At 40.3% G+C, this 25,015-nt stretch overlaps 1 protein-coding gene across 5 annotated transcripts in view; it reads right to left on the reverse strand.

Annotated features, from left to right (window-relative positions):
- MAF (MAF bZIP transcription factor) overlaps positions 1-25,015 on the reverse strand; it is a 185,663-nt gene that overhangs the window by 150,161 nt on the left and 10,487 nt on the right. For all 5 annotated transcript variants that reach the window (XR_008432919.1, XM_053953293.1, XM_053953292.1 and 2 more), the window contains exon 2: positions 22,784-22,849. Coding sequence is in view for 4 of the 5 variants with exons in the window: in XM_053953293.1 (XP_053809268.1) it covers positions 22,816-22,849 (34 nt within the window). In the remaining variant the exon portion in view is untranslated. The remainder of the gene's footprint in view (positions 1-22,783; positions 22,850-25,015) is intronic.

Here is a 25,015-nt window from a genome sequence, read left to right on the forward strand (position 1 = left end):
TGAAAACTGTCTCTGAACAAACCCATTGTGTTGAAGTAATACAAATTCACAACACCTTCCTGCCTCTTTTTCCATCTGGATCTGGGCTAGTTTGGGTAAAGGGCCCTGCCACCCAGCACAAGCCCTGGGGCTTCAGACCCTGGCAGAGCTGGCATTGCTCAGCATCCTTGGAACGTCCCCTCTCAGGGCCAAATGCCATGCTGATAACACAGAGGTGAGAGAGAGGGAGGAAGAAAAGGAGAGAGGGAATAATTTGTCTTGGAGACTCTTAAAAAATCCATCAACTCATTTCTGGTCAGGCTGTGGGTTTATCGAGAGAGGCAATTTAAATCCAAGAACCAGAAGAAGGTATCTTTTGATGTAACATTTTGTTCTTTTTCTGAATACAAAGTTATTCCAGGCAATGCAGTTGGCCTGAAATAGTTACCAGTTACAAAACCAGGACTGCTCCTATCTCCCTTCCTTGTGCAATGCAAAGAAGATCCTCCCGCTGAGCTCCAAAGTAGGGGAAAAGCTATTAATTAAAAATAATTCTCCACGTTAAGGCTTGCTGCCTAAAGCTCAGCTAATATTAAGGAAATTCCAGCCGTTCACTCCCTGCTGCTGGAGGCTTTTCTTTCTCTATTTTGTTTTGCTAAGCTCTTTGAGAAGAAGGGGATATGGATATCGCCTCGACAGCTCCAGCCCCTTCCATCTCCTCCCTGAATTCAGGCTCTGCTCTTTCCCTCTTTGCAAAGAACCCAACTCATCAGATTGGATCATCCTGGAAGGGAGAGCAGGTTTACTTTCTTTACACCTTCTTTTCAACCTGAGGTGAGGAAGGGGAATGTCCCCTGGCCTTGGTCCCACCCAAGTGTTCAGCACCAGTCAGAAGAGCTTTCCCAGCTCACAGCAGGGCTGCCCCTCATCCCTGCTCCAGCCCCACGCTCCTGCTGAGCATCGCAGCTCTGCTTCTCAAAATACCTGCCCCAAATTTTCAAGCCTCAACCACACTCTCCTCAGCCATGTTTAGGCACTGCTTCTTCACGAGAAACTGCTCATGTGCAAATCCAAACCTGCTTCTTTGGCTGCAGTCCCACAGATGCACTGTCCCACACCCTGGGACACAGGACCTGCACAGTAACAGCTAATATGGGAAAAGTATCTTTCACTTCTGCTTTTTTGATGCCAATTTCACTAATGTTAAATATCACATTAAACTTCCAAAAACACTTTAAAAACCCTTTTACATTTCATCAGGTGTTGTCACAGTGCTTGAGAAATGTAGAAAGAGTACAAAAATGGGAATCTGAAGAAAGAAGAAACTAATCAGACTTCAAAAACATTATTTTTTGTGCTGGGAAAGGCTTGAAATTCTATGTTTTCCTATGCCTAAACACTATAGAACTGCAGCAAATAGGCTGATTTTGACAGTGACAATACAACTGCAAAATTCCTGCCATTATCTCAAAGCACATCTTGCACTATTATTTTCTTAACGGTTCTATACAGTTAAAAACATCCTCTCTATTTCCATGATTTTCTTCTGGATTCATATTTCATGCAGGAATCTTTTAGAGAAAGGACCCCCAAAAGCTTGTTTTATCAAATTCTAACTTTTACCATTTCAAACCCACTAATGCTGAAATTTGATGTACAAGCTGTCAGAACAAAAGCCTCTCTTCAGTGCACACATTTTGAAGCCATTACTTTCATTTTTCAAGCAACAACAACCAAAAAAAAAAAAAGGAATACCTTCAGTATTTTTTATTATTCCAAATTTCTTTTTGAAGTTCCTTAAGCCTCAAAAAGGTTTAGTTAAAACAATTTCTATGTTTTTGGGCAGTAAGTTTTTAGCACCCCTTTTTCAAGTGTGCTTTTCTAAATATTCTTTTCTACTGAGATAAAGGTTAAGAGAAGGTAGTGACAAAGACAGTATATGATGGGGAAAAGTATTTCATACACGACTGTGAATTTACATAGAGCTGTCAAATGTGTTATACCAAAAAGGATTCCACTAGGACAGACAAATAACCTCTTCATTCTTGAGCATTAGTCTTAGGAAGATGTGAATTTAGATCTTGATTCATTAAAGTGTTAAGTCCATACTTAGGCACATACAGCTGAGTCTGACTCAAATCAGAGAGGCTGGAGATCAAGTTAATTTTGTACTTACATGGGGATTTTGGTCCAAAAAACCCGCAGAGCTAGCACTGAAAGAACAAATCACACGTCATATCTATGCTTTCTTTCAAAATCATGACTGCAGCACAGTGCCAACACACATACAGCAAGTCCAGATTAACATATTCCTTTGGGAATTTCTGTAGGATTCTAAGCACAGATTACATGGAGCTGGCCATGAATCTCTATTCACTGGTGACACAGGATTCATACTGGATAGGCACCTCAGAGAAGGAAAGTTGTGCTTTAAGCTGTCTCCTAAGCAAAATGTGGCACTTATTTATTCTAAATTTCAGCAGTGGAGATGTTGTAACCCATGATGTTGATCACTTATGCTACCACTACCCCTTTTGCAGAGAAAATTACTCTCTGTACCATTGCTGCTGTGCAAATCTATTATAAATATTACTTAAAATCATCAATAGCATTCAAACATATATTTCAGCCAGTCATGTGAACTGTACTCTTGATTTTCTGAGTTCTCATCCTTCCCTTAAAACAGTTTACCCAGCCTGAGTTCACACACATTCATATTGTCTCAGTGAGTAACTCAGGTTGTTCCAGGGGCCACATTGATTCATCAGCAAAACCTTAACGTGAGCTATTTTGAGCCAAAAAATACAGGATGTTTTACTTGAACTGCACAGGCAGCATCTTTCCCAAAATCCCAGCTGAAAGATGCAGTGCTCTCTGTGAGCAGAGGAGTAGCAGTCATACAGCTCCCTGCTCACTTGTCTTTCATGGGAAGTTCATCCCAAATATCTGCAAGAGAAATTACTGAGTACAATACTGCTGCCTGCATCACATTATTTATACTGCAATAAATACAAATCAAACACCACTTTTGATGTAAAAGCTACCAATTGAGAATTTCACTTCCACATGAGGCTGCTTCAATTTCCTACAGTGATATTAATTTCTAATTTTTCCTCCTGTCTCTGCAATTACTTTTTAAGCTTCTCTATTTCACTTCATAAATCCCACTCATAAGACTGCAAGTCACCCAGATGCCATCTGCTGAAAAACAGAGTGATGGAAAGTCTGAATAATACACTGAGTCGGGGTTATAGATGCTACATTTTGACACATTTAGAGGCATAAAGTTGGGGGGAACAGATTAATAATTACTTTACCTGAAACTAAATCAGTTGTTCATTATGGGTCTGACCACAGGCTGAAGCTGGTTCTATAAATACCTTGGTTTGGTCTGATCTAATACAAACACACTGGGTATGCAAATATTCCACACTCCAACAGCAAGATGCTTTTTCTGATAGTTCTTGCTTTAGCATGTCAATCTGAAGCCTTGATTGCTTTTCTCACACTTCTTTGGATGAAAGGACATAAACAGCTATGAAAACCAGTTCTTTAATATGCTACTCTTCAATTCAATTCAAACATACACTTATTGCAAAAAGAACAACATGAACTGAGAAAAAAAAAGCCAGAATGGAGAATACCATAATGTAATAGCAAATGCAAAGCAATTTTCATTTCTGGATCCTGGAGGATGCATGTACAGAGTAATTTTTCTACTATACAGCAAAAAAGGGATGAGGGGGAGGAGCACATGGGGACAGCTTATGAAGGACTGCTTTTTAACTCAAAGATTACATTTTTGCAAGCTTTTAAAAACCACTGCTAATAATTTATATTTGGTATGATGGAGAGTGTATACATAATATTGCAGAGGACAAAAATGTCCTAAATCTTTCTGGCTTGGATTATTTGACCTCAAGAAGTTTAGTCTGAAAACATTTGTTACATGATTAAAAGCTTTGTGAGAATGCTAATAACATTCTTAAAGGGTTAATGATGCCTAACTGATTGGCACTAAAAACTAGATTTCATTTGGTATAGTGACAGGGAAACTCTGCCACCAGGAGTATACGTTCATGCCCACATTATTATAGGACAATTTAGATCATCTTATTTTAAATTTCATGGGTCTGTAACATAGATGTAAATCAAAGTCAGTGAGGCAAATGATGATTTTTCCATAGTGAGATTTTTATAGTCTTGATCTTGAAAATATGCTTTGGGCCCAAGCTGTCTATCAAAATACTTTGAATTAACCAAAGGAGTTTGTGTTGCTGCTAGCATACAATTAGAATCAGAAAACAAAAGCAGAAAGCTTTCAGAACAAGGCATGTCCCATCATTTTTAAAATCTGGGCTATACTAGCAATTACTATTTATAAAAGAGCTGGAAACATGAGGTGTTCAAGTCCAGTTACATGAGACTATCGAAATGGAGACATTTCAAACTGAAATCCTGGGTACACCTAGAATATCATATGCTGTTAGTGTGGCTGAAAGCATTGCAAAGGAATATGTGTGCTTATTTTGTGTACATGTATAGAGGCACTTATGTCTGTGTACACCTGCACATATAATTTGCTATTGAAGGATTTCAGGTATTTAATAGCATGATTTTAGCACACAGATTCAGTCACTTCCAAGCAATTCCTTACTTTAATAAACAACACTGTGCACTTGACATATTGGTTTTCTGCTTTTTTAAACCTGATTTATCCATCACTTCCATTTCCAGATTTGACTTATTGGTCAATTCCTTTCTAACATTTGATGCATTGGTTATTTTCTTTTCAGATTTGATTAAAGCACATCACACAAGTCTTCTAAGATCTGTTTCTAAATGTTACACATATATCTGGAATGTATATTTAAAATCTTAATTCCAAAACTTTCTTGATTAACAATTCTTATCTTCTTATCTTGGGATGGTCTTTCTTATATGCCAGTATAATCTGAATTAGATGAAACAAGCAATTACACTGGACATAAAATACTGTAAATGTAGCTTTACAATAAATTGCTCTCTGTGAAGCTTTAAAGAGAGCCTGGAGATTTAATAAAAAGCATTAACACAAAATAGGGAAAATTTGAGTTCTAGCTTCAATGTTTTTATACTCTAGAGTTACACACTGCAAAGGCAAACAAAAGAGAATTCATGCTGTGCATCTCCGAGTGCCCTGGGGATATCAGAGAGGGAATCTCAATGTAAAAACTTTGTCAGGAAAAAAGGCACAGGGGTAAATCTTTGTGGAAAAAAAGACAGGTGCAGAGTTCCAGAAAGGGCTCCTCGTCTGAGTTCAACATCCACTCAAGCCAGAACCAGGTGCAAGATCAAACTTCAAACAGGATGAGAACCTGATGGAGTTACAGACTCCACAGTGAAAGCAGTGAAAGAAGGGAGGTGAGCCTCGACTTTCTGGCCAAGCTCCAGTACAGGTAATTAAATTCTACCTAACTAAATTCTCTCTGCACCCTCAACAAGATACATGTTTGTTATCCACTTCCTAATCTGCCCCAAACTGGGAGCAGGGTTGTTTTACAGAGCCAGACAGCTGCTGGGTTCCACTGGTGCGTGAAAAGAGCCATATCCATCCATCTCTTATCTGCCTCACAGGGCTGTTTTGAGGGCTATTTAATAAATATTTGGAAATATGAAAGACACCCAGGAAGTGCAAAGCACTATTATTTCACACTCACCTCTAAGCAGATCTCTAGATAAACTGTATGACCTGGGAATTCAAACAGGTACATGAATAGATTTCAGAATTAGCCCCACAAATAGTCCCATCCTGCCCAGGGCTGAGCAGCTCCCAGGAGGAGCTGAGCACCAGCCCTCCTCCTGAACCCCAGAGAAATGGAGAGTGCTCCTCATGCAGCAGGAAATGCTCACAAAACAGGGTTGCTTTTGGGGGATATCCATTTATGCTTTAAGACAGTTCTATGGTTTTGGTAAGAGTTCAGAACAACCACCACCAACGTCAAAAGAAGATTTTACACTGGATTTGGTGAAAGTCTGATTTAATCCTGAAATGAGAAATGGAAGGAGCAGTGTGCAATGGGCAGGGCTGACTCTGAGGTTTTTACAGTTTCCTTCTATCTACATGACTAAAAGTAAGAATAAGGGAAGAGATAAAGAGGAATATGACTTGAGGATGCCAGGGTCAAAGTAAGGATGTATGTCCCACCTCTGGCCCTGCCAAATAAATAAAATAGTAGTAATAAAACTGGCAGTAAAGAGTAAAAACCTGGCAGTTGTTGCTACAATGCCTTATTGTTACAATGTAGGGAGATCTTTCTGACCTCACACAGGACATTTCATGGCAGGAATAATTTGGGCTACCGACCCTAGGTGGAGTGCAGAGCTCTGCGTTAAGATCAATCTGTGCTGCACTTGGAAATTCATCTCTATCAATCATCAACATAAGGAAGGAAGCCGGCCCTGGGTGGCCTGATCCCCTTGGTTTCTCTTGACATCTAAAAATCACCATGACACTTAAAAAAATAAAATGAGCTTCCTTAAAAAGATCTGACCTCAGTGCTGCCAGAGACCTGGTGCAAGAAGCTGCCAAGATGTCCCCACTGGGAGCAGCATGGCTGTTCCTGTAGTGGTCCCTGACCCTTCCCACAGCAGGCTCCTTCCCTGTGCTGGCTGCAGATCACTGTGGGTCGCTGCTCCCAGGAAACACTTTTCCTACCAAGATGCATTTGTGCATTGCCATTGGGTGTACATTTCCTGCATATCATGAGTCCAAGCATGGTGATCACAGATCTTTCCAAAGCCCACGGAAACCATGGAAAAGAGGGGCTGAGCAGGGGTCCCCATGTCATGACAGCTCATACCCAGAAGGCTACATCTTGGCTGGTTGACTCATCTGCTGTCTCCTTTGACTGAGTGCAGCATCTCTTTATGTGGACAAGGAGAAAGCAGACAAAGTTATTTAAATTTATACTTTCCCATAGTCAGTTATTAAGCTGCAAATAGGCAGCAATTACCAAACAATACTTGGGATGGATTCAATGTTACAGTTTCGTTTATCATCCAAAACTCACCAAGTTTTGGGTTTCAGTTTTGGTTGGCTTGTTGGTTGCTTGCTTGGTTGGAGTTTTTTGTGTTTTTAATTATGGTAATTATATTATTCATTCTTTGGACAAAACAGAGATTTCAGAATTGCTCCATAAATCTGTGTGCTTCTGTGTGTTAAAATCTAGTGTAGCATAACAGAAGCATTCAAAAAATTTGTTAATTCTTTTCTAGAAAAACTAACAAAGGAGAAGTTCACTGTTTCACACAGTCAGGTATCTTGAATTTGGTGAAACCTAATTACTCATTTCCCACAAAGTAGAGCAGCCCATTTCCTGGCCCCATAAAGGTCTGAATGAGGGCAAATCATTCCCACCAAATTTCTTCAACCTGAGGGCTCAGAAGAAGACACCATGAGATAAAAGACATACCTACACCTCAGAAGATGGGGTCCATTACCACGTGTGAGCAGGCAGATTTCAAAGGGTGAGATAGTTTCAGCAGCAAAGGCCTCTGGACATTCACTGACATTTTTTAAAATGTCTAAAATGATCTTGAGTTCCCTAATTTTCATATGAATCCCGTAATGACTTCCTGTCCTCCTCAACCATTCCAAAAGTCAATGCTATGCTGTCCAAGACAAACTACCCTCTCAAGAGGAATTAGGAAAAGACTTGTGCCCCAAGTGAATAATATTCAGCCCCCTCTTACTTTCCCAGCAGAGCTTTCCCTCTCTTTTCCACTCTGCCAGCATTTCCCACACAGCACAAATCCACATGTGAACGTTTCACACAGCAGGGAGCCAGTTCTCACCCCAGCAAATGCCAAACCCTCCAGAACGCTTAAAACGACACCGTTCGCATCCTGCACTTGTTGAAATGTAAAATGGACCTGATATCTTGGGTCTCATCTGCTGGCTTCTCTCTGAGACAATGTTTCAAGACAAAGAGGTTGCGTGTGGCTAGAGCATGGAAGTGGTTTCAGTGAGGTTTTTATACAACCTAGTTCCCACCACGGCTCAGAGAACATCCCTCAGCTTCAGAGGTGTCTGCTGCCAGTGTGGGTGGCTCGGACAAAAGACAGGACCTCATTTGTGCTGACTGGGTTTCCAAGAAGTGGTTCACCACTTACACTACCCTGAAACAGCTTACTGTGCTTCCAGCAGAGAAATGCAGCATCAGAGCCATCGGCTGTCACCGCTCACGTGTCACCAGAGCTCTGAATGTGCTGCCACGGAAACTACAAAATCACCCTTATCAAAAGTGGACAGAGCTTATGGCAATAAACAAACACTGTGTTGAAACAAACAAGCAAACAAAGAAACAAACAAAAGGCCAAATCCGACCCATATCACCCACAAAAAATATCCAGAACAACACCCCCACCATTACAGCTATTGGCTCTCACTCTGTTCACCTGCTGCTGCACACAGGCCATCTACATCTAGAGGAAAACAAGGAACAGATGTTGGTTGATTGAAAAACTTGAGCCTTCCATTGTTTTATTGACTTGTCACCACAGAGAAATTTGCTTTAATTTATTTAAAAAGTAAATGACTTGATCTTCATAAAACTGGTGGTAAGTCACAGTTCTTAATGAGGACGTTAAACAAGGATTCTGTTTAACAACCAGAGGCACCAATTCCAAATGCAATGCCTATTTGAACAGACACATCTATCTTCTCTTTTGAAACACCCCGGTTTATTTTCAAGATGTTCAACATACCCAGGGAAAAAAAGAAGCCTTTGAGCCCTTGAAAGCCTATGCAAAAGCTTAAGGCTTTTTTTTTTCCCTTCATGATACTTGATTGTACCAGATTGTACCAAGTAACTTCTTTTTTTTTTTCCTTCTTTATTCCTGAATGAAGTAATTCATATCTAAATAGAGACCTTTTGAACTCTACTGGCTTCAAGATAATCTACAATGTAACTGAGGAAAAACATGAAAGAAGGAAAAAAATGCCAGGAGTTCAGGGGCTTAAAATCAGGCAAAGACCTTCAACTTTTTAAAATATAAACTACCAGCTACTGCCAGCCTGCATGCAAGCCTTAATGTTTTTGAGACATTTGATTCATGTCTCCAGACCCAAACTCCAGTATTACCACTCCAAATCAAGCATCACTGATGACTGTCAGTGGGAATGGTGTCTCCTAGGTAATGGAAAGTGAAAGGTCTTCCCGACACCTCACAAACTGCACAGAGGATCTCTTCCCATCACAGCCATGAATATACCCATAGAAGCAGACAGCCTGTGAGGTAGGAGGTCTTCAGAGATGGGAAATTAAGATACCTCCTTCACAAAGAGATAATACAGAGTTTTCAGAGGCTAGAGAACAGACTGTTGCCTTTATCACCTTCATATGTCCTCAAAACAAATACTTTACTCTGTAGCTCCTAATCCAAATAGGTTGTGAGTTAGCCAGAGTCTGGCTGCAATGAGCACCAGCTGAAGGCTGTATGAAGGTTCGTGATCTTTTCCTGGTCCTTCTTTATACTACAAAATTCAAACAACTATGCAAGAAATTGCAGCTGCACCTTTTTGGAAGCAATTTGCAGTTTACAACTTACAGCTCAGGTGACAGCTGAATTTTCTACCGACTAAATAGGCCACATTCTCTGCCCTGATCCCAAGTTTTGTGCAGAAGATCTGGAGGAAGACAAAGCAATGATGGACCAAGATGTACAAATATGCCCGAGTGATCTCTGCTTCTGCAAAAGCTGCTCTGAGGGAGAGACTGTGAGACATGGTGGTGGGCAGGAGTTAGGGAAAGAGTAGAAAACTCAGGACATGGAAGCTCCTCTGCCACTAACACACCCTGCTATTGCCCTGCACTGGTTCCTTATGGCTGATGAGAAAAGAAGGGTCTAAATGGACATCCCTGCACTTGGAAACTTGATCTCTTTCCACATCACACAAAGCTTGGGTGTTCTCACGAGAGTGACGCTCACTACAGCATTCTGCTAGAACAGTCATGAACCACTGCAGCACAGAGGTACAGAGCTCTTTCACACGTGTTCAGGGAGAGAGGGAAGGATAAAGAAACAACTGATCTCCATGTTTGAAGTGACAGAGCGGAGTGTGTGCAATGGGAAGTGCCTGTGTGGCCAAGAGATCTGTCCCAAGCCCAGCACTTGCCCAGTTCCTGGTTCAGCACAGCCACAGCACCAATAGTGGAGCACCACTTTCCCTGTGGTTCAAAGAAAATGGATCTCATTTTCACAAGCCTCTCTTCCTGCAGCTCTTTGGAAGTCTCATCCAGGCATAGACAAACCCTCAGCAAACTCCAGTAGCCTGAGAAAAGCTGAGCCTGAGGTGTTAACAGCTGTGACTGTAATGCAGTTAATTTAATTGGGTTGTCCATCCTTGGTATTTGCAAAGTCCCTTTTAAATGTTAAAACCTTTTTTAAACAACTGAGTTATTATTTTCTCCTGAACTTCATTTCCATTTTAATGCTGATGTTCACTTTCTTTGGCAAATTGAGTGAAGGTAAAACTCTTCCTATAATATACTGTCCTTTTGAAAAACTTATTTCCTTTTGGTGCGGTTTCAAACAGATAGAGCTGTAATGGCCAAAATAAATTTTATCCCAGAAATACAGAAAGCTAAAAGTTAAGCTTAACTTATAAACCTTTTTTAAGAGAGACAAAATCATGCCAGCCTTATCACCATGACAGTCACAGTTGTTTAGATTTATTAGGCAATGGTAATCAGGCTATACAATAAATTCGCTATAGTAATGCATTAATCACTTTGCAAAGAAAAATGAACTACTGAAAGGAAGACAATACATTTCCCTCTCTCTTCTTTCCCATGCTAAGAACTGGTCCCTAACTCCATTCTTTAAGGAAGGAAGCATATATTTTCTCTTCTGCTGCTACATCTGTGACTTGAGCCAATGGCTCAGCAAGGTCACTCTCATTTTGCTTTCTATATAACAGAGTTCTGCGAATATTACTCAACAAGATCTTCCTTTAGAGCTAGAAAATACTTGGGGTAAAATATTTACTTGACTTGACTGCTGCTTTCCCTGATTCTGCATATACTCTCATTGTGTACAGAAAGTTCATACTTTTAGATGAGACAACTTTTTAAGCTGAGGTGATCACTGGGGTATATGGATGTCCAAAGCAGGTTTATAAGAAAGGGGATGCATACAATGCAGAGGTAGAACCTCAAAGAAGAAAGAGATATTTGTATCATAAAGGTACATTCTTATCTTCTCATAAAAGTATACTATAAGTATGAATACCCCAAGTATCACCCTTCAAGATCTGTCAAATTTTACCTCCAGAAGTGGCACCTGGTCTGTCTTAGTGAGGTGGCAGCATGTGCACATCCGTTATCACTTTTCAAGACAGTGTTTGGTTAAGCCTTCAGTTAGGAAGCCAAAATCCTACAAAACTTAAATCCACATCCAGGAGATGCTGCCTGGTATTCTGCCATGCAGATTAATCCCACTGCAGAGTAATTTGTGCCAGCACATCCGAGAAGAAATGTCCCTGGGGAATATTTACTCACAAGTAAATACTTCTGGTTTGCTCCAGCATATCTCCCTACCAACCTCCCAGGCAAGACACTGGAAGTCAATGAGAGAAACAGAATTAGCAGGTTCTTTATTCCCACTTTTTTTTTTTTTTTTTTCCAAGGAGCAAAGAGAATCTTCATTGAAAAAGCACAAAATATATTTTTCAACTTTTAAAAAAGCAAGTTAGAGTCAAGAGCAAAGTCCAACCAGATGATCAAGAAATCCTCTTCTGTTCACTTTCATCCATGTCATTTTTAGGCAAACTTCCTTCTGTCACAATGGAAAATCTGTATCTACCCAAACTGAAGCTGAGCAGCAATACCAGCAGAAGGAAAGGTGGTGTGCAGGTGGCTGTAGCTGCTCAGCTGCTTTTGAAATTCATGAAACCTGTGGGACAGATTATGCATGCAGCACCTTGAACACCCCAAGGTGTTAACTACAACCACAGAGGCTGAATCCTATCTCCCATTCTTACTTTCATATATAAAATTATAAAATGTTAAAACATGTTTCCTAAAGCCTGTCATTGCACTCTGGCTGCACGTTGCACTACAATGTTCCTGTTACCAGGGTAAATTTGTGGGGAGGTTGCAGTTAACACTTCAGGTAAAGAAATGCTCTGTACCCTCCATCCCGCAAAAGACAGAATACCAGAGTGAGAATTAAATTATTCCTCTTTCAGATGCTGTAAAGCCTCCAGGCAGCATCCTCACAGTCCTTTTCAACACAGGTAAATTGAATTCCAGCAAGTTTACTGTATGCAGACTCTTCAGACAAGATATTAAATAACAATGTCATGACCATAACCTATGAAGAAAGACTAGAAAACGTGGAGCTGTTTAGTCTAGAGAAAAGGACACTGCTGCAAGCCATAACAACAGCCTTCAAATATGCAAAGGGTCAGAGCAAGGAGGAAAGGAATCGGCTGTCCTTGGTGTGGGGATGTGAGGGACCTGAGCTGTGGGTTAGACAAGGAGAGATGCTTTTGAGAAGAGATGGTGGTGAAGGTCTGCCAGGGAGGCTCCATGGAGGTGTCACACTCTCTGTGGGGGCTCAAACAGCAGGTTATGCAAATATCCATCAGGGATAATGTAAGCCTGCCTCATGTCAAAGGGACGATTACATCACCTCCTGAGATTCCTTGCAACCCTGTTTCACTTATGATTTTATATGGCCGAGCCCCCAAGGGCAATTTGCCCCACTGCCCAAACTTTTCCTTTATCTGCTCAAGACTGGTGCATCAGTTCTTCCCACCTTCTTCTTCTTACTTGATTTGGGATGTGCTCATGTAAGGGAAAAGGCTGATGTCTGCAGGGCAGCCAGGCAGCAGCATGTGCTTACACTGCTCAGATCCATCACAATTCTTATGGAAATAAGCAAAGGAATGGGAGAGTGGTTGGTGTAGGAATGCAAGAATTTGGGCCAAAGTTTGAGGGTTGCTTTTAGATAAATTGTGCTAAAAATATGCAAATAATTTTAACATTTGTGTGGATTTGTCTGCCATCTTCATAGATATTTGTCCTTCTGCTGTTTGAGGGAAAGTCTGAACAGGGCCTGCTGGTTGGCTGCCCTGCATCCCCTCTCTTGGAAGGGATGGGGTGGACAGGGGATAGGCAGCAGCCCCATCCTGCATCCAGATTCTTTCCCTGCTCACTCCCTGAGCTGCAGGTGTGTAAGGAATCGATGCTGGCTGCATCCCTGCAACTTTGGGAAAAGGTGGGACTGCTCCACAGGACCCACAGCGAGGGATCCTGTTGGAAGCAAAGTGATCTGCTCCCCTGACAGCAGCACCCAGGGGCATCGCAGGAGGAGCTGACCCCGGGCAGATCTGAACGCCGGCACTGCTGAAGCAAAGCCTTGCAAGAGGCACCTCCCGAATCCATGCAAGGCTGCAAAGCCCCCAAAATGAGGCATGGGGGACACTGAGTGGGGATGTGCTGCCAAGGAGCACCGAGTCTCCAGATGTGTGACAAACACCCTCTGACAAGCAGAGTTTGCTATAGTGGAAGAAGAGGAGAATTTTGAGTTTGAGTCTTGCTTTCTTGAATTAAATTAAATTTTAAAATGCATAAATCTTAAAAAAAAACAAAAGTAAAAACATGAAACAATTGCTCTTCCACTTTAGTCTTCCCAGTTTATTTTCTTGCGAACTTTTTTCTGCCATACATGTCATGACTACCCATAACCTAATGCTTTTTGGTGCATTCTCTTGCCAAACTTGAATTTTTATGTGGCAAATTAAATTAACTTTCTTGATTGCAATCTGGGAAAACTAAAAGTATATAATAAATTGCAAGAAATGTTTAAAGGGATAATATATCAATAAATAATCGTTGCACTTAATCTGAAAGCCATTTGGTAGTTGGAGTGATGACTGATTTAACACTACCCATTTAGTGTACCTGTGATAATGTGTTATTTAAACTCAAGACTTTATATTAGATACAATTCAGACTAAAATATCCATTTGGAAATAATTGTATAACTTGAGAGATTTTTTCCTACACTTTTTTTAGAAAAAAGATTTAATTAAAAACACAAGATGAAATAAATATTTCAGGGCAACCAGCAACAAAATGGGGAAAATACCATGTGTTTGGAGTTTTAGTGCCCTCTGAGTACTGGAATTTATTTGCAGCAAGCAGAAAATAGACAGCAAGCATAAAAATTCAGCAGATTCCCGCTAGTAAAATTATTTATCAAGCTAACAAGGGAGGAACCCTTCTAGTAGCAACAAGCCAGCAAGGAAAAGACGTGCCTTTATATTTTACCTTTGGGTTAGCACACTAGTAAAAATGCCAACTGACAAGCACTTCACATAAACATTTCTTTCTAAATGAGCTGCCTTGTTAGAAAAAAATCCAAGCAAAGGAGCAGTACAGTCAACAGACAGAAAAAACCCCAGGATGAATACTACATTGCTGCATATTACAGGAAAATATAAATAAAGACATAAAAATAATGTTGATGCATAAATGACTTTAATGAATTAACACTTCATTTTGCATTTAAATTAACTGCTTGGGCTATAAATCTATCTTAGCTTCAATCCTTCCAAGAAAAAATACATGCCAGTTATCTATTATTTACATCTTTCTTACCTCCGGAACTAAATGTATGCACACACACTCAAAAAAAAAATAAAAGAAGTGTGAAATATGTGTGTGTGTATATTCATTCAGGTGCTGTTGTTAGAGCTGTGCTACTCAAGCCCCACTGCAATATTTATCGTATACTTATTTTACGACTGAAGCCCTGAAGTAGGTTTTACAGTTTAGTTTAACGATACCAAACTTTGATTATAAATTATAAGTGGCTTTATTGCAGCCTGAAGAGGCAAAAAATTTGGAGACACTTGATTGCCTGATCCCAATTAAATTTTAAAGAAATAGTAAAGCGACACACATTGGCTGAATAGCTGAGCTCCAAGGAGCACTGCAAATTACTTCTGCCGGCTGTGCAGCGGGGCTAGACCCTCCCAGGACTTCTTTGCTAGAATGAACATTTGACAATTGTCAGCAAGCTTTAAAATAAAACCAAACTAAACAAAAGACAAGAAAACAAAAAAACAAAACAAAAAAAAACCCCAAAAACCCAAAAAAATAAAACAAACAAACAAAAAAAAGCCATGGATGGTTCTCAAGCATTATTATTTTCATTGCAGAAAAAAATAGCTTGTGGGAGGGTAGGGGGCAAGATCAGACTCAGCATTTCAGCTGGTTCTGTAACTCAGGAAGCAAAATCTGCCACAACTGTTGACAAAGAGAGGAAAAAAAGAAAGTTTTACACTAAATGGAGCAGTCAGAGGGAAACACAGGTTGGAGCAGGATTTCTGACTGATCTCAGATGGTTTTCTGGACACAGTTGTAAGACAGACCCTGTATTACTCACTCAGGACTCCGGAGGCAAGCAAGAAAGGCAGGGAAAAGTAGAGGGGAAAAAAACCTCAAACTACTGGAAAAAAAAAAAAAAAGAAAAAGTCTGTTTAGAGCATTTGCTCCCCTCAAAGCCTGACATTCGTCTCGCCTCTGCAGCAGCTCACAATGCAGGGAGGGAATGCAGCGTCTCCCACTCCCTGCTCCAGCGCCCCAGGCTGCTGCTCCAGCCAACCCTGGGCATTGCAGGGGCTGAGGGAGAAAGTCTCCAGCTCCCAAATTCCACCCCTGGGCCCGATCCTGCATTCTTTGCACACCCAAGTCCTGCAAAAACAATGGGATTTTTGGAGGTGCGGGAAATGCTGAAGTGAGCTGGCATTTGTTAGCTGCTGATGGATTACATTAATATGAATATTTGTCTGTAGGGGACAAACACTTTTGAGAAGTGAGCGCAACATTATGAGCAAAAACATCAGCAATAATAACAAAAAAGGATAGAGAGAAGCATCATTGATGTAAACCATGAAATAAATAATATATGTCAACTTTTATGTTTCTTGCCTTTGATCTGGGTACAGCTGACATTAAGTCCAGGAACTGATACCTTTTTAGCTGAGAAGACACAAGATGTCAAGTTATATTTTTTAGTGCAAGGCCAACACATAAAAAACAAAGCTAAAGGAGTCAAAGAAGTGAGCATAACAAAAAAACCACAGAGATTATCTCTTGTCATAGGAAAGAAAATGATGGGAGTTTCCATGGAAGCTGAGTGATTAATATAATGCTGTCTTCACTTTGCCATTCTCTCCTTATTAGAATATAATTTGGGTCCAACTAATATGGAAAGAGTTTGTTCCTTGCACAGCAAGGAAGTGCCATGGGTACAGCTTCTGCAGAATGAGGACTACAAATGTACTTACGAGCTTATTCCTCATTCCCTGCCTGCCTCTTGTTTTAAGTCTCTTGTAAAGACGTTTGAAAGTGGAAGCTGTTTGGAAGCACACATAAAAGCATCCATTAAAAGGCATTACATTACAACTCCATTGGATCCTGCCCAAGTGATCCAGAAGCAAACTGGAGCATCACCACAGATCCCAGGGAGACTACTCCTGCCTTGGCTTTGGTGGCATCAAATAAATCTGGTCTTTGTTTTACTTTCTTACTTGCTTTTTACTAGCACCAGCCCTCTGGCATGAGGCTAAGCCCCGAGCCTCTCCATCAGCTTCCCCATGCTCCTGAGCATTTGCACCGGGTAATAGGAAGCAGAATTTGGCCCTAGGTGTCTACACTGGAGCTGAAATTGGGTTAGTAGGTTGTTCCCATCCACACGTACAGCTGTTTCTGGCTAAAACCACAGCCAGAAGATTGCAGAAACACAGAAGTGCCACCTCTGATTTTCTCCTCTTTAAAACGTGCACCTCTCTCCAGGGAAATCGCCCTTCTTCTGGGAGACTCAGGATGTGCTGCCATGCACCCCTCTCCTTTACAGCCTGGGCCCATCAAGCTTTCCATGCCTTGACACCCCCTTTCCTAAATTTAGCCTGGGCCTGAATCTTGGTGCCTGCTCCGGGCTGTGCTGCCGCAGAAGGGCCGGGGAGCGCGGCTCTGCCATCAATAACCCGGCACAAAGGCCCTGCACAACGCCGAGCGAGATTTAATTACCTATCACCGCTAACAAAAGCTCTCTTTATTTTGATTAACTTTGAGGGAACAAGGTTCCCCACCATCAGAGTATGTTTAAGTAATTATGCCGTACAGACTAATATGCCTGAAAACACAAAAAGAGGGGGAATAGGGAGAGAGCAGAGAAGAAAGGGAAGACATGAGATCAGCCTTACTTCCCAATTTAAACTAGGAATGACCTCAGGGTCAATTTTTCAGAGTATCTCAGATCAATTCAATTCTCACCTCCGCTGCTTACCTGCTAGCAAATGAACTTACTGTGCCTTCCAATAGACAGAAATGTCTAAAAGGAAATCGCATTTAGCTGCATCTGAATAACCATGGTTATTAGATGATGCATGCAGACGAAAAATTACCATTTCCCTTCTCCTTCTCCTCCTTGTGATTGTCATTCTCCCCTCACTGGTGATTAAGATGTAGGATGCTCTTGCAGATTGTTAATTAGGTGTTAATATCTGCAAGGGGCCACAGCAAGCTCCTACACCTGAGGTCATTTCTCAGAAGTCAGGCTGTCTCCGGTGACAATACCTGTAATTCCCATAGCTAGTTTGATTCCCACTCAACAGCTGGAGCTAGTGTTTCTTTCATGTCTGGTTTCATTTCCTATCTGAAATTATATGAGTGCTAATATCTTTATTATCTTTCCCATAGAAGTGCAATGCTGGAGCATGGCACAGCGTGTTGTTCATAGGCTTTCTTTTTTTTTTTTTTTTTTTTCTCACAGCATTTTCAAAACGTTTCAAGCAAAAATCTTTATAGTTAGCAAATTTACAGCTGAGGACTCCATTATGGTTCGGGAGGGGTAGAAGGTAGGAGGGAAACAATAATAATTTGGGGATGGAAGAAAAGAAAAGCTGCACAACTGCTGAATGATAATGGCTCGGACCTTGGGGAAAAAAAGGTAATGGCAGGAAGGGGAGGAATTACAAGGACAGTGTGACCTCTGCATGCCTTGCAGGTGCACAGGAGCTATTCTGTACATAGAGGTATTAAAGATGTATTGTCTTTAAGAGAGAGAGGGGGCACATAACTGATTTTGTCTACATTTTGGCACGTTCAAAATCAGGGTAAAGTTGTGTGTGATTCAGAAAATGACCAGCCCCCAAAGCACCTGATCTTTGTAATCCTGGCCCAGTGCACTCAGGAGACTGAACTCCCATCCCAGTAGAAATGGTGCTGGGACCTGGGCAACACCAGTGATTTCTCATCCCAGAGTATGAAGTAAGGTAAATGACAAGTGCTTCAATAAACCAGTTTTCATTAAAGGGCTTCAAGGAACATTACAGCTATTTTTTAACTCCCACAAAAGCCTAGAAGGTAAGAATTAATTATCTAGGTTTATAACTGTGTAAACTGAGATATAAAGAGATCAACGGTAACAGACTTTTAGAAGAAGCCTCAGATAACAAGTTTAAATTGCTTCAGTATTTGCTGAATCTAGAATCAAATAAGTGGGTCAAAGTCTCACAAGTGAGTCAGACTGTGACTCCCAACTCCTGTTTTCTTCACTCTCTAAACATTGTGACTATATGTGGAGCCTGAGAAGTAATTTTATATGTGGGATGTTAAATCAGTACTTTTCCTGTCTCATCAATCTCCTGTATTTTGGTACAGTGAGAATCATTTGGTAAGTGGCACAAATTAGAAAACCCAGGAGAGATGTTAAAAATATTACTTTTTTTTTTTTTAGCACTTAAAATCTTTTATTAGTACTAAACAACAGCAAGAACTACATCATCAGAAAATATTTTAGAGCTTACTTTAAACACAGGGAAAAGTATTAAATTGACTTTCCTGGGAATTTTAGGGGAGTAAAAGCTGTTACATACGGCATATACTTTCTCTTTACTCATAAAGATTTGAGACATTTTCATACTTCAAATTCATAGGAATGAGCTAGAAAGGCATTTGAGGCATAGTAAAATCCTGCTTTTTATAAACACTCAAGAACTTATTTTTTACCTATGCAAAATGATCTGTAAATTGTACTAAATATGTTTGGGGAGAGGGAAGGGAGGGGGTGAGGTAACTCTGAATTTTTTAATCAAGAATAACATATTGCATCCCATTTGATAAAAAAAGATTGTCATTTAGGCTTAATACAGCACATCTGCTTGAAAAATACATACAAGGCTCCCATTGACTGCTGCGGGAAGTTTGCCAATAATATTTCATGGAAGTTATCTTGATATCAGCCTTGGAAAATAAAGACATTTTACAGGGAGTGTTAATTCAACAACACAAAGTTAAAAATAACTTGCTCATGCAGAAAGAAATTTGATTGTTTTTACAGTTCTTAGCTTTAATTTTCAATTTTATCAGATGTACAGTCTAGGAATAAAAACAAGATCTAATTTGCAGTGAAGCTGGGTAGTTTGATATCCCAGGCCATGGCCAGGAAAAGAGAAATGATGTCATGAACAGACAGACTCAACTGCACATCAAAAATACACGTGAATAGTATGAGAATGCAAAAGGTCTTGCACAAAACACAAATCTCTTTTAAAAATGCATGTGCAAATGCAGGAATAGCAGTGAAAAGTAGGTAAATGTTATTTTCCGAGCACCATGATTTCCCCTGTGTGAAAAGTCTTAGAGGCAAACTGGAAAACGAATAGAAAATACATTTCTATTCTTTACTACTCCTTATTCTCCCCTTAGTTTAGGTCTCATCCATATGGGGAAATTAGGAAATAAACTATACTGCAGTGCTAGTCATTGCCTGGGTGGACACTCCTACTCTAGAATAAGAGTGGATTTTCCTGGTTAATTTATTTTATTTTGAAAGCAGCTTAGCTGTACTAGGGAAGGGGGAAATCCACCCTTACTCCCAAATAAGAACATCCATCCTGGGAATTCATAGCTCAGCTACCTCCATATAAGTTCAGATTTTGCTTTTTATTATACAACCTCCCCTGCAGATATTCCAAGTGTGGGCTCCAGGAATTAAAGGGTGATTTTACCAAAGGTTTCAGTGGGGCCAGAAGCCCACTCAGGATCTCTCCTCTCACCTGGGATGTAGGTAGGATGCAATTTAGATCCCAGGGTCCATCATTGCCTCATCCTGCCCTTGGAGCTCTAAAAAGGTTCTTCAGAAGCTCTTTAAAAACTGAAACATTGTTACACACAGCAACAAGAAAACCAACAGATTTTTTTTCTTGCCCTTTTTAAGAAAAAACCTGGCTACATTTTTTTAATGTCAGAAGTAAATTCTACTTTCCAACATCATCATGCTGATCAGGAAAGAGAGGGATATTTTATTCCTGTTGATTCCATGACATTGGAGGATGGAAAAGCTTTTCTGCACCAAATAAAATACACTGAAGCACAGTGAAACACACCTGGGGTTAAGTACGTATTGTAAGGGACCTTAGTTGGTGCTGCTGGGAGCTGGAATAAGACAAAACACAGCCCTTGGAAAATAACAGTTGCTTTGTAAAACACCACAATGGACCCTTAGTGGTATTTTACGGGGTAGCAACTAATTTTGTTGCTGGTATAACAGTGTATATCATAAACACAAAATTCATCCTGCAGTGCTTACTCTGAAAGCTGCCAGAAGTGGGAGGACATGGAGTGACACCAGCACTGGCCTCCACCACCCCTGCTGCTGCCTGACCTGCCAGGGACATCATGGTGAGAACCTCTTAACCAGCAACCACCAAATATTCCTGCCACAGTCATTAAATAAATGGCCCTGAAATCCTTAAAGTTTGCCAGAAACAACATAATTCCTTCAAAGGAGCCAAGTTAGTAAGTCAGACCGTGGACACTACTGTCCACTACTATAAATGTACAGTCTTAAATTCCCCCGACCAAGCCACCTCCATGAATATCAAGTGAGCTCTCCTCCAGACAGGGTGGAGGATCAGAGTTTTCTTATCTAAGCTTATTATTCCTAATATTACAGAGACACTTCCCTGAATTGTCCTTCTCCTGCCCAAATTCCCCATCTGACCAGATGTCTTTCTCTCTCTTGCTTTCACCTGTCAATCATGCTCACAGCTGAAATTTGATTTCTCTCCCAACAGTAACCTTAGATGAAATATTACCATAGGGGTCAGAACTGCCTGAACCTTGCCGTAAAAGTTTGTTAACTCTTCCAAGACCCAAGAGCTATTTGCTTAAAACTAACAGATTTTGCTGCTGGTTGTTTTATTGTTTTTTTTTCTTTTTTTTTTTGTCTATAATATGTGAAAATATAACCCCAAAATAGTGAAGGAAGACACAAGGAATTGTCCCAGAGAACAGCAGGCTAAGCAAGTCTTGAGATCACAAGTGTCGATAAGGGAAAAAGATTTCCTTTTTTATTATATGGATAAAAAGAATAAATATCAATAATTTATATAACTCTAATAGTCACATATATGAATTACAGGAAGCATGGCAGATTTTCCTATGGGATTATTGAAATTAGAAGTGTTTCCCTAGGATCATGTTGACGAAAGAAGTGCTGCACCTTAGCAATTAAAACACACACTTCATGTTTTTACTTCAGCTGATAGCAACTTGGCTCTATTCTTGCAAAAAAAAGCACATTGTACTCAAAGTTTTCACAAAAAACCCCAAGTGGTCTGGTTTCCTTCTCATTTACAGTGGTGAAAAACAGAAAAAGAAAAATGCCATGCAGGCAAAACCCTATCCAGGGTGTTCCTCAGGGAAGTAAGAGGAGCATCAGGCTTAAAATGAAGGTCCTGTAGTGCTCCTTGAGAAACCTATTCCTACAGCCCATACACCATCAAAACCTCTCCGTTCCATTTAATGTACAGGCTGCAGCACCAGTTACATCCTCCCCATCCTCACTTAAATTTTAAATAATAAATCTGTTACTTAAATTTATTTTCAGAATTAACAAATAAGTCTATTCTTTTAAATTATGATTTACATTTCTTCTAAAAGATAAAAAATAAATCTATTATTTAAACAAGCTTAATTCCATGAGCTAATAAAATTCAGCTGTTTCTAACAGCACTTAACTGTTGATCAAAGCGTGGAAGGCTGTATGGCAGGCTGTGTTCTTAACTAAAATAGGAGGTTTCATTAAAAAATTCACACAGGAATCTGTCATTGCAACCTTGGTGCTCATTTAACCCACTTAGTATTTTTATAGTCAAGGTCAATAAAAGTCAGATTCCACGGCAAAAAAAAAAAAAATAAAGTGCCTGTTTGAGTCTAGCAGGGGAAGGGATTGAAAGTTTTAATTCCCACATTTTCATTAGCAGCATATTTTTTAGCCGATGTTGACAGATTGAATGAACATGAATTTCCAGAGGAAAGCAGTGCTGTGAATTAAACTCTATTGTAATTTGTATGTACTGAAATCATCTAACACAGAGTCATGATTTTCACCAAGATCTGAGGGAGATCTTCAGAAGACCCATCCTTAATCCCCGTAGCTGATGTCTGAACGCTAGCATTTGAAGAAAAAGAAAGAAAACATTTGCAAAGGGTTATATATGAGGTATGGGACACGAGAGAGCTGCCTGGCTGACAAAAGTACAAAGCCCCATCATTGCAAGTGGTTCTTGTAGGCACCTGAAATCAGCCTCACCCAAAAGCCCAGGAAACTGCACCACGGCCTGTCACCGGCTCCCCGGGGCTGAGCACAAAGCACCGTCTTAGCAGCAGAAAACAAAGCAGTGAAATTACCACCCCTGCTGAAATATGGCAAATTGCTAATGAAAAGGAAAACATACCTTTTATTTTTGACCTCAGGTAACAGGGATTTTCACATCACTGTTGTAGATGATTCTCTCGGGTACCTAATTTAGTAAATATATTAAAATAAACTATTATTAAAAGGAATATTTAACATCATAAAGCCTGTCTGTTGTGCCACTATGGTACAGAATAGGACCTTTTATATGCAAATCCTAAATTAAATTTAGAAACTCTCTTGTACTGTTTATTAACCCTGGCTGAGTGAAGAAGAAATGAACACAGTTTGAAGTGAAACATTTCTAGCTCACACATCTAGTATTTACTTCACATTAATAACAGAAGATTTTTGCTGACAAATTACCTTAAAAACACATATTTTTTGCCTCACCAGTGAATATCAGTTTCTAATATCTGAAAGTGTGTAGCTTTCTGTATTACTTTCTTAATGATTGTTATTAGCTGCACTAATGTAATTGGCAAAATAATAATCAATTTTTGTACACACTCCATTATTTTCAAGACAGTAGTTTAATAACAAAAGCAGAGCTGTCATTTCCCCCTGCAGTTACTCACACTGTACAAATTCATCCTGTCAACACATATTTAAAATCTAATTTAAGAAAAAAAAAAAATCAACCTAGAGTGAATCTTTGTACAATAAGTGAAATAAGCGAGTCAATCCACATTTCTTAAATATGGATATTTTGTTGTGTCCCTTACAATCAACTTTCTCTCCCTGGGTGTGCATGCACAGACACACACATGTATTTCCTATGAAGCGCCTGCAGGAATGCTTGAGCTCCGTGCATTTATTGTAACCGTGCAGCATAATCAAAGCAAGAATAAACCACAAACCCGATTGATTTGAATAAAAAAAAATAGGCAAGACAAACTATAGGCACTTTTCCAGCATTTTGATTCCAGATTAGCTCTGCAGCTCTGAAAACAAAAGTGGGCGGCACATTTAGAGCCAGCTGAATGATCCCTGTCCCACATCCCACCCAGAGCTCCCCACTCAAAAGAAGCCACCCCCTCTTTGAAAGGGGCCACTGAAAGAGATGGTGCCTTCTTGTTTTGATTTGTTTTTTTCTTTCAGGTTTGGAGTTTGTTGTTTTGGTTTTGTTTTGAGAAAGGGGACGGTGCTTCCATAAATGCAATACTTGGCACCTGGCCCAGGATCTCTAAAAGCAAATGACTCCTGTGGACCTTCGGTGTCATTTTTCTCAGGACGACCTCTCCTTTCATGCCAATTGGTTAATTCATCCTGTTATAAATGCAGGGTGCTGAGAGGAACAGGTACATCAAGCCTCACACCTGAGGAGCATCTAGAAACTGATGTGGTCAGCCTGCTTTCAGTCTTTGCTGTGGCCATCCCTGCCCTAAACCCACAACCATTCCCAGCACAGCACACCTGGAACACCAACCCTCTTCCACTGACAAGGTGCATTGCTTCATTTAGCAGCTTTATTCAACAATCAGTTTATTAATAAGGAAAGAGTCAAAGACAGTAAGAGAGTGTGAAGGCAACCAGAGACACTAAGCAGATTTATTAATTTAAGAAGCCTGATCACTTTCCTTCATTTTATCTGACAGAGTTGGTGTAAGACAGTTATACTTGAATAAGTTCTCTACACTATACTGTGCTATTTTAAAAGGATTTCACAATAAAGGAAGCTGAAAGACTGTGCACAGTCTGGAGACCGTATCTGGTGTGACATGAATATAGTATTTTAACCAGATTTAATCTTACAGTATTCCCTCCTCTACAATGACTTTGCAGGAGGAAACCCTACGGAAAGGAAAATCTGTTCATCCCACACCACAGAACACTGAATCGCATTGCAGACTCCGGCAGCTCTTCCTACATATTAAAATGCTTTCATCAGGGAGTTTGGAAGCAGTTAAGATGGGGGGAAGGGGAAGGAAAGGGAAAAAAAAAATACTAGGTCTTGTTTGTTTCAATTTTGGGATCATTTTTATTGTCATGGCTTTCAGTGCTTGAGGGAGCAGGGGCTGTTTGCAGTGGAGGCACCTCAGCTTTGGAAGACAATACCAACACTCTGATGCCATCCCCTTCAGCAGTGACATCCCACTGCCAAGGCCTTGGCAAGAAGTTTTGTTTCAAAATCGGAGAAGCAGGGCTCAGGCTGCAGGAAGGGGAATCTGCCTGCTTTCTTACAGAAGAGAGCTTTAAGCTTAATCATATACACATTCCAAGGCACATCCACACAGACTTGTGAAACTCAGCCTCGGCAAACGCCGTTCCC

Source organism: Vidua chalybeata, chromosome 11, assembly GCF_026979565.1.
Source record: "Vidua chalybeata isolate OUT-0048 chromosome 11, bVidCha1 merged haplotype, whole genome shotgun sequence".
NCBI lineage: Eukaryota > Metazoa > Chordata > Aves > Passeriformes > Viduidae > Vidua > Vidua chalybeata.